At 41.2% G+C, this 14,320-nt stretch overlaps 1 protein-coding gene across 5 annotated transcripts in view; it reads right to left on the reverse strand.

The window, feature by feature from the left end:
• Nucleotides 1–448: 448 nt before the first annotated feature.
• ZNF106 (zinc finger protein 106) overlaps nt 449–14,320 on the reverse strand; it is a 76,039-nt gene continuing 62,167 nt past the window's right edge. For all 5 annotated transcript variants that reach the window (XM_064365933.1, XM_012442185.3, XM_012442183.3 and 2 more), the window contains 7 exons: nt 12,389–12,580; nt 11,553–11,615; nt 10,084–10,203; nt 9,181–9,252; nt 8,338–8,409; nt 5,446–5,592; nt 449–4,996 (listed from right to left, as the gene is read on the reverse strand). In XM_064365933.1, coding sequence (XP_064222003.1) covers nt 4,940–4,996; nt 5,446–5,592; nt 8,338–8,409; nt 9,181–9,252; nt 10,084–10,203; nt 11,553–11,615; nt 12,389–12,580 — 723 coding nt within the window. In that variant the 3' untranslated portion in view covers nt 449–4,939. The remainder of the gene's footprint in view (nt 4,997–5,445; nt 5,593–8,337; nt 8,410–9,180; nt 9,253–10,083; nt 10,204–11,552; nt 11,616–12,388; nt 12,581–14,320) is intronic.

Consider the following 14,320-nt stretch of genomic DNA (forward strand, 5'->3'; position numbering starts at 1 on the left):
AGCTTCCAATCATACACTCACCCATCACCTAGAAGAGAACAATGGAAAACATACACAAAAACAAAATCCTGAACCCCTCTTTAATCATGCCTATTGCTATCTCTTGAGCATAGGAATTGCTCAGATACTTTCCAAGACATAAAAGGAAGGCAGAGGAGCTGTTGCTGTAAAAGACATCAAGAATAAATGGGTCATGTACAAGGGGAGGGGCCAGTTACCTGAATGTAACGGAGTAGAGATTGAGCTGTCCTAGCTCCTCTGCTCACTAACTGACCTGTCACATGACTGTGGACAAAAACCCTGAATGAAGCTGTTTGCCAAACTTATCTGGACCATGGCTTGTGGCACATCTATAGGCATCTTGTGTTTTCCACCCAATTTCCTTCTTCCTCGCTAAGCCAACGTGGAAAGGGTTGACTGTGAATACACAGACAAGGTAACGAAAGTAAACAGTCAATTAGTAAAAGTACTTTATTTTCCTCTTGTATTTGCTTTATATCTTGCTTTACAAAGTTACGAAGTTCACAGCTTTATACCAAAATGTAAGAAGGCTATTTGCTTATAAACATTTTTGCAGTCAGGTGTCATCTGATTTCATTCTTCTAATCCATATTAAATATTTAAAAAGTCAGAAACCAAGGGTGCTGGAGCAGCTCTAGGGCATATATTTCTCTTAAATAGGAGAAAGATTTTCAACAGCTTTTCCTCCTTGACCCCCTCCTCTCCCAATTTATTTGGGCCACTACCTTGAATTTAGAGTGAATCTGGGAAATTTAGTCACCATGTAACCCAACAGGGCCATATACTTGGGCTTGGAGGTAAGGTTAGAGGTTACTGTCTTAATAATTCATAGGTCTGGTTTATATGAGGATTTTACATCCACTTGCATAAGGAACTCAGTCTATCCCAAATCACCTCTACAACAAACCTGAGGAACCTGATGATTTGGGGCAGGGATAAAACCACTACTTTATAAATGTGGCGGGTATGACCTTCATAATTCTAGAAGCTCCCATTTAGGTAACAGAAACAAAATTTATATGTAAGCATAAACTGCAGTTATTTGAGCAAACCAGAGCGTATGTGCTCTTCAAATCCCACTTCACAATATACTTCAATATCCCCTCCAGTGAATTCTTTTCCATAAAATATACCATTCCACTAAGTATATAACCTACTCCCACCAAATCATCCACATGCCTCATCACTAAAGTTGTCCATTGTATAATCTACCAGAAAAAAAGACAAAATAAAACCTTTGTTAGGCAAATAATCACTTAACCAGTAATAATATTGCCTATAAATTATGGGTAAGTCAGGAGCTGAACAATCCACTGTTAACTCTTCTGGGGAAGAAAAAATTTTTCCCACAAAAGCAGGAGGGCAGTAGTAAGTAATGACTTTCTCTCAAATTCAAGTAACATCAGGTCAACATAACCTTTGCTCTTAAGAGTTTTGTTTGCATTGTGTTGAATTGCTTTATAACTGGGTAGAGAGGTATGCCAAAATTATTTTCAATCTAATTAAAAAATTTCACATAAAACTTGAAGTGACTGATACTTTATCAGAACAAACTGTCACTTAAACACTAGCATAGGTACACAAAGTGTTTATGCTATGGTTTTCTTGGCTTTGAGCCATTAGAAGTAGGCAAAAACAATCGAAAATAACATCTAAAAGTGGCTCCAACTACTTTAAAGACATGAGTCAGTTTCTGTCAGGTCATTTAATGGTTTCCTTACTTCACAAAGCTACTAAATACCAGAGTCAACACAGATCCCTGAGCCCTAGCTCTTCTCTGAAGGGAAAGACGGCTACAATCAGTCACGACATTGTGGAAGACATTTAACAAAAGAAGCCAAAGTCCTGCATAATTTTCAAGACACTTGTAAGTAATAACACACAACCATAAGCAGCCAAAATGCTTATGGTCCCTTTATTTCTTAACAGAGGGCTAGAATGGTTCATTTTGGCTAATATGCTAATCTGGGATTAAAAGAATTTCATGTGTTCTTGAAACAAAGGCATTACTGCCACTGCTTCAAAAAAAAGCCTTTATGAAATGAAGAAAAATGACAAGTACAGGTTCCCATGCATATATATACATACAAAGGAACCTGCACACTTGCACACACAGAGGCAAATATAGGCACACAGTTCCACCAAAGCAAAATCCAAATCAGAGTTCTTACTGACTCTACCAGTCTGGAATACTCTCAGAAGTTCCCCACAACTGCCCAACACCTCACCTACACAAAGCCATGCTCATCTTTTCAGACATATCCTCAGGCAGGGTAGAAGGGCACTATGCCACAGAGCATTCAAGGCTTTCTTAGCATGCTGCCAGGCAATGAGAAAATGCAGCTTCACTACAGCCCAGAGAAAAAGGCCAGGTTTAGTCATTAATCCAAATGCATTTTCCTGGGAAATGACCATTCCCAAACCCACAGAACAGCCTGGCTTCTCTGGTTATCCTTATAGGAAATGGGGGTGAGAGGTGGGAAAAGCTTAATTTCATACAGAAACAGCACAAATATTTAATACACCTTTTGCAGCAAGATCTTCTTTGTTCTCCATTAAGCATCATGTAAAGCTCACTGGGGTGGTTAACAAAACAGCTTTCCCCAAGGACAGAAGTCAAGAGCTTGTGGGGCCATTTATTATATAATAGTAGGCCATTCATTATCTCCTAGATTAACTCTTTTTCTCTTCTTGAGGTAGAGTTTCGCTCTGTCACCAGGCTGGAGTGCAGTGGTACAATCTCGGCTCACTGCAACCTCTGCCTCCCAGGTTCAAGCGATTCTCCTGCCTCAGCCTCCCGAGTAGCTGAGACTACAGATACCCACCACCACACCTGACTAATTTTGTTATTTTTAGTAGAGACAGGGTTTCACCATGTTGGCCAGGCTGGTCTAGAACGCCTGACCTCGAGTGTTCCACCCGCCTTGGCCTCCCAAAGTGCTGGGATTATAGGCATGAGCCACTGTGCCTGGCCTCGTAGATTAATTCTTAACATTTTCTGAATCAAGTAAGACCCACTGGAGCCTTTCCTGGAAAAAAGAACACATACTTAGTCTCACACACAATTTCTGGGGGCTTGCAGACCCTCTTGAAGCCTCTCCATGAAACCCTGGTGAAGTCCCCCTGCCCGAGAGCCTGAAGGAAGACATGTGAGTGAATGTGTGTGCACTAACGGGGTGAAGACAGACCTGGATGCTCTGCAATCCCAGACAGCAGAAAGGACCATGTCCCAAAGCTTGGTATGTGGCCCTGGGCGCCTCCCCCTTATTTTTATCTCTCTGAAGAAGCTTTCTAAGTTGTTTGGTTGTTTGAGACAGAGTACTGCTCTGTCATCCAGGCTGGAGTGCAATGGCTCGATCTGGCTCACTGAAACCTCCACCTCCCAGGTTTAAGTGATTTTCCTGCTTTAGCCTCCTGAGTAGCTGGGATTACAGGTGCCTGCCATCAAGCCCAGCTAATTTTTGTATTTTTAGTAGAGACAGGGTTTTGCCATGTTGGCCAGGCTAGTCTTGAACTCCTAGCCTCAGGTGATCTGCCTGCCTCAGCCTCCCAAAGTACTGGGATTACAGGCGTGAGCCACCACACCCAGCCACTTTCTAAGTTTTGAGGATCCAGAAACAAAAGGTTGGAAAGCAACACTTCTACAAGTTTACTGATGAGTCCAGAGAAAATCCAAAAACAAAGCCCCCCTGAGGGTTTGTGAATTTGACAGTTCTCAGTGGCCAGGCAGAGACTCTGCTCCACTTTTTTTCCCAGTTAGCAGGGAAGTGAAGGCAAAGAAATGGTCTCAGAAACAAGTCTCTAGGAAGTCTGCTTGAGGTCCTAAAAACTGTATTCAGATGCCTTATTCTAAGCCCTCTCCCCGACCATCTTGGGTGCTGCAGCGGGGTGGAAAACACCCTGTGAGTCCAGAGGAAAACTTGATGGCTGCCATCAGTCTAGGCACAGCCATACAGTGGGAGAGATGGAGGTTGGCAACTGAACAAACCAAAAGGGTTCAAGCTGACATCAGGCTTGCAGGGTCAGACACTAGAAAGGAAGATAAAGGTATACCTCCAGTTCCAACAGCCTGACAGGATCTGTAGCAGGGAGTGCTGGCAGTTTACGTTTCAACAGCAAACATAAAGGTAGACATTAGGTGTATGCACTGCCTCACACTAAGCTTTCTATCCACACTTATAGACGTTTACTAGGAAGTGGTGTCTGTAAAGACTTGTCACTATGTGATTTGCTTTCTGAATTCCTAAAATACAGTCAGCAGAGCAGCCACTGTTTGTCAAAAATCTACCGTGTCCTTTAGCGCTTAAAGCCAGCTCTGTCCATCTATAAAGCAAAAAAACAGTGACATGCACTGCACATGATTGTTAAGAAAGAAAACTATTTGCTTCCAATTTAAATACCCAGCTATTACAAATGGAGAAATTAAAACTGATCCTGAAAGTCTAGCACTTAAACAAACTTGTACTTAAAAGTTTAAACCATCATAAGAACTTACAGGTTTAAACCATCATAAGAACTTACAGATTTAAACCATCATAAGAACATAAACGAAAAATTGCAAACTGAAATCAATAAAATATACATATGATCAGGGTCAAACTGGGTAACCAATTAGGATCTGAATCTTTAATAAACATCTGGAGAACGCTAGTAGCATAAATCACTATATGCCATGCTGTCCCAGAGGAGTATGGTTCCTTAACATCTGTCTAAATCTGTTTAAAACCTCCAGCAAGAACTTAAAGTATCATCTATTATCCCATCCCATAGAGCTGCCCAGACTTATGCTAGGGGTAAGCCTGGCTAGTAACCACTTTCTCCTTCCTTGTTTCACTGGGGAAGGGAAGAGAGTGGCCTGTGTGGGGGGCCGATGGAAAATAGTTCAACTAATGACTTCCCAACATGGGAGGCAAAAACTTCATGAATCAATTTTGCTGTCATCTTCAGCATGTCGTTCAATATGTCCTGCAGCATCCTAGGAATGAAGGGAAAAGGGCCCATGAGAGAAGTTGGTAGGAAGACGGAAGAAAGTCAAAGCTAAGGAAAGCCACGTAAGTCCATTCCATCTAGGATCCAGGCAGGAAAGGCAGTTAGGAGCCAGCACTTCGCTCACTTACAGGAAACCATGTCCTTACAGGTGAACTGTTGTCTCAGCACAAGAGCACACTAACCAATCTCCAGGTTCAGTTACTGGATTTGAAACATCCGAAAACATTCTCTTTAGGCCCTTTCTCAACAAAAACAACCTAACTCTTCATTTCAAACTTCATTAAGCTGCCCCTCAAATCTCTGAATCATAAAAAAAAAAAACTCTAGGCCCTCCCTATGTATTGCAATTCTCAATAATAAAACAAAAAAGGTTTCCTAGTCCGTACCCTGAGCAGTCTACTGAATCCCAGGCGAACCACAATCCCACTAATGTACCTGTTTGGATCCTTTCCTAGCAGTGAAAAAAGCATCGCAGTTCTTCCAGCGACATTTCAGAGTCTGGAAGTTCGGATTAGTATGGTCGGTCAGTAAGTGTTGTTTTAAATGATCGACAACGCCAAATATCAGAGAGCAACCATGCCACTGGAGAAAAAGAAGATGAGGGGACTCAGTGAAAAAGGGTACAGTGAATGTGAATCAGATCAGCCCTCACCTGGATCCCAAAAGCACTATGAAAGCAAAACCAGCCCCTTGCTTTAAATGTATTCTTGGCTAGAAAATACAACAAAGCTAAGGCAACCTTGAAAAGACTGGAAAAGTCTTTTAATACTTTGGTATTTTGAGAAGACAAAGCACTGACATAGCAATTACAACTTGTTAAATCCAGCAAATATTTATGGATAAATTACCTTAAAATTCCCTTTAAACCATATTCTTTATGTTGCCATCATAAAATGGAATTTCTATCTTAGTTTATTCAATACAAAAGGCAAATACCTTTCCTAAAATAGTAAAAGGGTTTTTTTTTTTGAGACAGAGTTTCACTCTTGTTGCCCAGGCTGGAGTGCAGTGGCACGATCGCAGCTCACTGCAACCTCTAGCTCCCAGGTTAAAGCAATTCTCCTGCCTCAGTCTCCCAACTAGCTGGGATTACAGGCATGTACCACCACGCCCAGTAAATTTTGTAAATTTTTTTTTTTTTTTTTTTTTTGGTGGAGATGGGGTTTGACCATTTTGGTCAGGCTGGTCTCAAACTCGTGACCTCAAGTGATTCGCCCGCCTCAGCCTCTCAAAGTGCTGTGACTACAGGTGTGAGCTGGCCTGAAAGTGCTGTTTTTTACAATTCTAAGAGCTGTTGAATGTAAACGTGAAATAAAAATCTCTGATAAAACCACATTTGTGGAAATACTTACCGTAGAATACTGTTTGCCACAGAAGCCTGACTTTACTCACAGCCTTTATCACTTGAATCACAATCTTATGATTACCTACTTATTTTTTTAAGCTGTGATTTTACTTATAAATATGGCTTAATTTCATGCATTAGAAAGCATAAGCTAGTGTCATGCTTTCTAAGTGGTGGCTCAGTGGGATTACACACCTGTAATCCCAGCACTTTAGGAGGCCGAGGTGGGTCAATCACTTCAACCCAGGAGTTCAAGACCAGCCTGGGCAACATAGTGAGACCCTGTCTCTCCAAAATAAAAAAATACAAAAATTAGCTGGGCATACTGGCACATGCCTGGAGTCCCAGCTGCTAGGGACGCTGAGGTGGGAGGATTGCTTGAGCCCAGGAAGTTGAGGCTGCAGTGACTATTGTGATCACACTACTGCACTCCCGCCTGAGTAACAGAGCAAGACCCTGTCTCAAAAAAAAAAAAAAAAGAAAAACAAGAAAGCATAAAGACTCTCTCTGTCTTGGCTTTTCCCTACAGGCTTGTTGGTAAAGCCTTGTGATTCTAACTCTAACACGTTTATTTTTTTAAAGTAATGCAAGGTTAAGTTTTTCCTCTGTTGGTACTACTCCATCCCTCTGTCTATAGAGCCAGAAGTATCTTCCCCATTTCTCTGTATAGATTAACTCTATTTGTGTACTCTGGATCCTGTCTTTCAGTAATACCTGTTTATCCATGGTTTCACTTTCTGAGGTTTTAGTTACATATGGGTAACCATCTTCAAAAACAATATTGGAAAATTCCCAAAATAAACAATTCTTGAGTTTTAAATTGCACATTATTCTGAGCAGTATGATGAAATCTCATGCCATCCCACTCCATCTCCCCCAGATGTGAATTGTACCATTGTCCAACATATCTATGCTATATTCACTACCACCTATTAGTCACTTAGCCCTCTTGATTATCACATCAAAAAAACAGACTCTATCCCCCCTCAGATAAGGAGGAACTGTACTAGATTTTGCTTGCCTTCACTGAGAAAATTAAAAAGCAATGATAGTAATGTGTAAATAGCTGAAAAGTCAATAGGCTGTGGACAAGTGTGAAGTCAAATTATAAAATGGAGAGTGTCAAGTTCATGCCCTCAGTGCTGAAAATGATGTTAGAGTTTGGAGGAAAAGCTACCATTATTAGAACTGATGAAAAAAATTAAGGCTTAAGGCTTAAAAGAAACAGTGTAAAAGTTGTTGGTTTTTTTTTGAGACAGAGTTTTGCTCTTGTTGCCCAGGCTGGAGTGCAATGGCGTGATCTCAGCTCACTGCAACCTCTGCCTCCCAGGTTCAAGTGATTCTCTTGCCTCAGCCTCCCAAGTAGCTGAGATTAGAGGCATGCGCCACCAAGCTCGGCTAATTTTGTATTTTTAGTGGGAGAAGGGGTTTCTCCATGTTGGTCAGGCTGGTCTTTTACTTCCAACCTCAGGTGATCTGCCCACCTCAGCCTCCCAAAATGCTGGGATTATAGGCATAAGCCACCGCACCAGGCCTTAGTATGAAAGTTTTAAGGGTTAATCATCAGTCCTCACCCCAAAATAAAAGTCACATAATTCAGCCTGATGAACTGAAGTTTAGAACTCATACAAGATCATACATTTTTTTATTTGCCTATTCCTCAAAAACCAATGAGGACACAAACCAAACCATTAACACTAGTAACCTCTGATGAGTTGGAGCAGTAGAGGGGCAGTGCCATTACTAAAATCAGCACTTCCACTTTTTATTTCATCTATTTCTGTATTGTTGTTTTCTAAGCATGTACTGATTTTATACTAAAACAAAACAACCACGTAGGAGACAACCTGTGATCTACAGTGTAAGGCATAAAGTAGATGCTAAAATATAAAAATGCTACATTGATGATAATGAAGACCTATCAATTAGCCTAGGGTGAAGCAAACTCTCAAAGTTCAGTGACGAGAAGAGTCACTCCTTACCCAACAGCGGAAATTCTGCATCAGATTAAGCCTCACAGCCTGAATACTGCCATCATAACAGCCAGTATAAATCTGGAGAAAGAGAGGTTTATAATATCAGTCCAAAATACACACAAACTACAAAACACTCTCAAAGCACGAGTCACAAGCTCCTTGCAGCAGCTACAAGAAAACAAAAACCTAAATCAAAACCAGCTCCAGACTACTAGAATGGGAAAGTATTTTCCAGATTCAGGCTAGGCATTTTGCAGCTGTGCTCCTTAGAAAGCCAGTCAGGATCAGGGCAGAGAGGAGTGGCAGGGCTCAGAAGCACCTACTTATACTTTATACTTTAACTGGGTAAGCCCTAGTTTCTATCAGGTACTCTATGTTAGGCACCTGTAATTCACTGGAAAAGAAAGCGTTCCACTCAGAGTTTGAAAAACATCCATTCTGGTTCAACTCCGTAACTTTAAAATAAACAAGGCTTAGCAAGGTTATGTGAGTTAGTTTCTACTTTTAGATCTGCTGTAACTATGCCACACTGACCAAATCTCCTGACTTCATCCCAGTGTTCTATTGAGATCATGTCTCTGGAAAATGCACCACTCAATTTTTTGAATCATCTTAAATTTACCTTCTATTTAACTGTAGTTGACACTACCATTTTTACTGTAATAATTTTGGCTATTAATGGAAAATGGAATATTCAACACTGTCCCCTGGTTACTTCCCTATTATGCCAACAGATGATAAGATACTTAATATTGAGGCATATCAGAAGCAGATGTCACTTTTAGAAGTGACAAGAATTTTTTAGTAAATACATTCAAAAGCAAATCTGACATGGCAAATAATACTCACCATGCTTTTATGGATGGTCATACACATAATCATGTCTTTGTGTCCTCCATAAACTTGTAGCCGATCATGAGACTTAGGTAGAAAAAAGAGAAAGAGAATTAAAGTTATGTATACCTTGCATTTGATAAGCGCAGTCCCTAAAGGCCTTTGGCAGGTTTAAAAACCATACCTGAGGTGCTAAGTTGAAGCCCTTGTAGCATTCTAACAGAAATCTAAAGGCAATTTTTCTTTTACGTCCTACTACTCAAGGAGGGAGCTGGTAATCAGAAGTAATAAAATCAATTTTGTTAGAATCAGAGTTTTAAACTTGAAATTGCACACAAGGAGAACTAGACAGGTTTGTTTGTTTGTTTGTTTATTTATTTTCAGATGGAGTCTCACTCTGTCGCTAGGCTTGAGTGCACTGGCGGGATCTCGGCTCACTGCAATGTTCACCTCCTAGCTTCAAGCGATTCTCCTGCCTCAGTCTCCAGAGTAGCTGACACTACAGGCGCGCACCACCACGCCTAGCTAATTTTTGTATTTTTTTTTTAGTAGAGATAGGGTTTCACCATGTTGGCCAGGATGGTCTCAATCTCTTGACCTCGTGATCTGCCCACCTAGGCCTCCCAAAGTGCTGGGATTACAGGCGTGAGCCACCGCGCCCAGCTGATGGACAGGTTTTAAGAGACTGGAGCTGCTCTCCAGAAGTTAAGTTTTGACACTCATGACTCAGATCAAGTATCTTAGAGAAGTTTCTGAAAGTAGTAGTCCATGGGCCAGCTATTTCATAATTATCTAAAATGCTTGTGAAAATTCAGATTCCTGGGTTCCATCCCACCTAACTGTATCAAAAATCAACACTAAACCCAAATAGACAATCTCCCCAAATCATTCAAGCAAAATACTGAATCTAAATTCTACCTGTAATTCATAGACACGAACAAATTTGTCCAGGCAAGCAGTCACCATCACTTTTCCTAGGATATTCACCACAGTCACTGCATGATTGTGACCTTTATAGATCCGCACGAGCTCACCAGTCTATGTCAGAAGAGAAGTAAGGGTCACTAGATTCACTTTCCAGATTCCTTCCTAGTTATAATTCTATAATTCTAAGAGGCATAATTCTAAGGATATTTTACACATACATCATTGTGTTAACTTTAATAGAAGTATCCCACAAGCATTTGTTACATATGCAAAATATATGAATTGTATCCTAATGGAGAGACTCTAATGTCATGGAAAGAAAATGGCCAATATTCTATCTGTATGTATTTTATAGCCTTCAAAGTACTTTTACTTTTTTCATTTCACTGGATCTAGACAAGTTCATCAGTTGGGAATATTCTGAAATTTACAGACCAGGAACTGAGCTTTAAAAAGCTGCTGCTATGACCTAAGAACAGTCTCTCAGCTGTTTCTGTTGTTCAGTTTTTTTAAGAGATGGGGTCTCACAGGCCAGGCACAGTGGCTCATGCCTGTAATCCCAGCACTTTGGGAGGCTGAAGTGGGCAGATCACTTGAGCTCAAGAGTTCAAGACCAGCCTGGGCAACATGGTGAGGCTCCCCAAAAATACAAAACAAAAATAATACAAAAAAAATTAGCCAGGCATTGTCGTGCATACCATTAGTCCCAGCCATTTGTGGGGCTGAGGTGGGAGGATCCCTTGAGTCTAGGAGGTTAAGGCTGCAGTGAGCCAAGATCACACCACTGCACTCCAGCCTGGGTGACAAAGTGAGAACCCCATCTCAAAAAAAAAAAGAAAGAAAGAAAAAAGAAAGAAATAGGGTCTCACTTGGTCACCCAGACCAGAGTGCAATGGTGTAATCATAGCTCACTGCAGCCTTGAACTCCTGGGCCAAACAATCCTCCTACCTCAGCGTGCTAAGTAGCTGGGATTACAGAATACACTGCCATGCCCAGCTAATTTAAAAAAAAAATTTTTTTTTAAAGACGGGGCCACTATTTTGCCTAGGCTGGTCTCAAACTCTTGGCCTCAAGTAATGCTCCTGCCTCAGCCTTCTGAGTAGCTGGCATTACAGGTGACAGTCACTGCAGCCTGCTCTCAGCTGTTTTTACTAGTTCTATTTTAACTATGTATCACATCCACTTGCTGAAAGCCTCAGCTTCTCAGTTTATTTCAAGTTTAAATGAGGCATTCAAACTAAACCTGAAATAAACTTTGAGTCTGTCCATCATTAAAAACTTTGATGAAGTAAAATTTCTAGGTTGCTCAATATTACGTAAGAGCATATGCATAGGGATGATCATGAATCCCTTCAATGGATAAAGGGCTTAATTTAAATTGCAAGAGGTTTAAGAAAACCTTCCAGCTTTAACCATCATTTTATTCAAGGTTTCTTTACACAACACCAACATAACTTACGTGAATGTTGTGGGCATGGACTGACTGATCACTGGAGCCACTGAACACAAGATCATTCACCACCTGAAAGAAAAAAAGTCAGTAAGTCAGATTCCTTATAAGGTTCTCAATTTTCTCTATAACTTGTAATACACATGGCAAATTCTAATTTCCATCCTATTTTGAGATGAGCATGATGAATGAGGTATAAAATAAAAGTTTCTCAGACAAATTTTCGCAGCTGAAACTTACACCCTCCCACCAGGCACGCTAATGAACTGACGACATATTCTTACGTCTGTTACCTTTCCAGAATGATTATGAAGCAGCCTAGAAGGGTGTTTGAGTATACCCACACTGTAACAAAATACACTCTTACTGTTTCTCAAATGCAAGTATATCACTTGGTGTTGCAGGTGTAAAGAAAAGGTTAGCGATCTCCTTGCTCTTTCCAAAGTGGTGTTTCTATATTATGCATGAAACAACAAGGGAAATGCCATTCACAACCCTTCTTTGTTTTGTTTTGTTTGAGTCTGGGTCTCACTCTGTTGCCCACACTGGAGTACAGTGGCACATTCATGACTCGCTGCAGCCTCAATCTCCTGTGCTTAAGTGGTCCTCCCACCTCAGCCTCGTGAGTAGTACAGGTGCGCACCACAACAGCCCACTAACCTTTGTATTTTTTGTAGAGATGAAATTTTGCCATATTGCCCTGGCTCATCTCAAACCTCTGAGCTCAAACAGTCCTCCTGCCTTGGCCTCCTAAAGTGCTGGGCCTACAGACATGAGCCACCCCGCCCGGCCTCAAAATCCTTCTCTTGTGCCAGACAACTCCTATTCTCTTGCACTGTACTTGCCTTCATGCAAAGAATGGTTTTGCTGTGGCCCTCCAGAGTTCTGAGAAGCAGCCCATTCCGTGCATCACGTACACTGATGGTACAGTCATAGGATCCCACCACCAGCAGCTTTCGGGCACCTTCCTGAGCTGTGGCAAGACAGCTGACTGCACGAGGGCCATGGCATTCAAAGATCTCAAGTCGTTTGTTGTTCTGGAAAATAAAGCCAAGATTACAGCTAAAAACAACTTAGCTGGAAAACTTCAAAACCAACTCACCAAAATCATTACAACTTGGTACAAACTCTCAATTCTGTCACCAGTACTCAAATTTTCATACCCACTCTGCATCCTTAATTTCTCCACCTCTGCTATTTCCCACTCCAACCCTCTTTGCTGAATCTCCCCAATCCCCTGATCTGAGGAGGCCAAATTCTTACATTATAAACTCATTTATAACCTTCAACCTACACCATCCCAATCCCAATTAGAAACTGGTTCTCTTTTTAAGCTCTCTTTCACCACGTGGAAGTTAATGATAATGAAGAGCGAATCTTTTCTTTTTTTCCTTCAAATTCTAGTGCATTTTCCAGACCCAGGAACTATTTTTGTCATCCAAAATTAGGCAATCTATGTGTCATGCTGTTCCAAAAATCTCTGTTTAGAATTACTTCCCTAGGCAATTTCAATAAGTCTCAAATTTTCCACTTTTTTTTTTTTTTGAGACAGAGTCTTGCTCTGTCACCCACGCTGGAGTGCAATGGTGTGACCTGGGCTCACCGTACCCTCCGCCTCATGAGTTCAAGTGATTCTCCTGCCTCAGCCTCTCTAATAGCTGGGATTACAGGCACCTGCCACCACACCTGGCTAATTTTTGCATTTTTGTAGAGACAGGGTTTCACCATGTTGGCCAGGATGGTCTTGAACTTCTAATCTCAAGTGATCTGCCTGCCTCAGCCTCCCAAAGTGCTGGGATTACAGGCATGAGCCACCATGCCCGGCCTAACTTCTCCACCTTCTTATTATGATGTTCTTCTGGTACCTGGTTCTATGTTATCTCTCAAGACATCATTTAGTAGACTATAGAAGTCTAAGTATACCAGAGTGGCAGGGTCACATCCTGAATCCCAAAATATTCTTTTATCTCAGATTTTAGACTTCTTTCCTTCATCTCCCAACCAACCCTGTTAATTAAGCCTCCCACTTCCACAAAAGGTACTTTAGATACATGCCTGGAGTAAGGTTCCTAGAAATTAAGAAGAAAGCTATAGCTGGGAGCCTACATTACTGGTAGACTTCAATCATTTTGAAACGCTAGGGAGACAAACTGAATGGAGGTCAGGACCCAAAGGTGGACTAGCCTTGGTAAACAGTCCTGGCTTTCTGTTGCAACTCCAGAAGCTCTACATTCTAAGAGTATGGACAAACTAGGAAAAAGCCCAGCCCTGATCTTCATAATTCACATCTATGCAGAGATTCTCAAATATCTGTCTCTAGGACCATCTTCTCCGTTGCTTTTCAATCATTTAAAGAACTTTTCCAATGAATTTCTTGCCATCATCTCATCATTTTGCCTCAAGAGTCTTGCTCCTTACTTCTACTACTTTTTTTTAATTAAAAAAAGAGACAGGGTCTCACTCTGTCACTCATGCTTGAGTATAGTGGCGTGATTATAGCTTACTGCAGCCTTGAAGCCCTGGCCCCAAGCAATCCTCCCACCTCAGCTTCCTGGGTAGCTGGAACTACAAGTATGTGCCACCACACTTGGCTAAGTTTTTTTTTTTTTTTTAATTAAAAAACTTTTTTTTTTTTTAAGAAACAGGAATCTTGCTTTGTTGCCCAGGCTGGTCTTGAACTCCTGAGCTCAAGCAACCCTCCTACCTCAGCCTCCCAAAGTGCTGGGATTATATGCATGAGCCACCATAATCAGCCACTTCTATCTACTTTTGATAAT

The sequence above is a fragment of the Aotus nancymaae genome, unplaced genomic scaffold, assembly GCF_030222135.1.
Source record: "Aotus nancymaae isolate 86718 unplaced genomic scaffold, 86718_ANA_hifiasm-v0.15.2.pri h1tg000062l, whole genome shotgun sequence".
Taxonomy (NCBI): Eukaryota; Metazoa; Chordata; class Mammalia; order Primates; family Aotidae; genus Aotus; species Aotus nancymaae.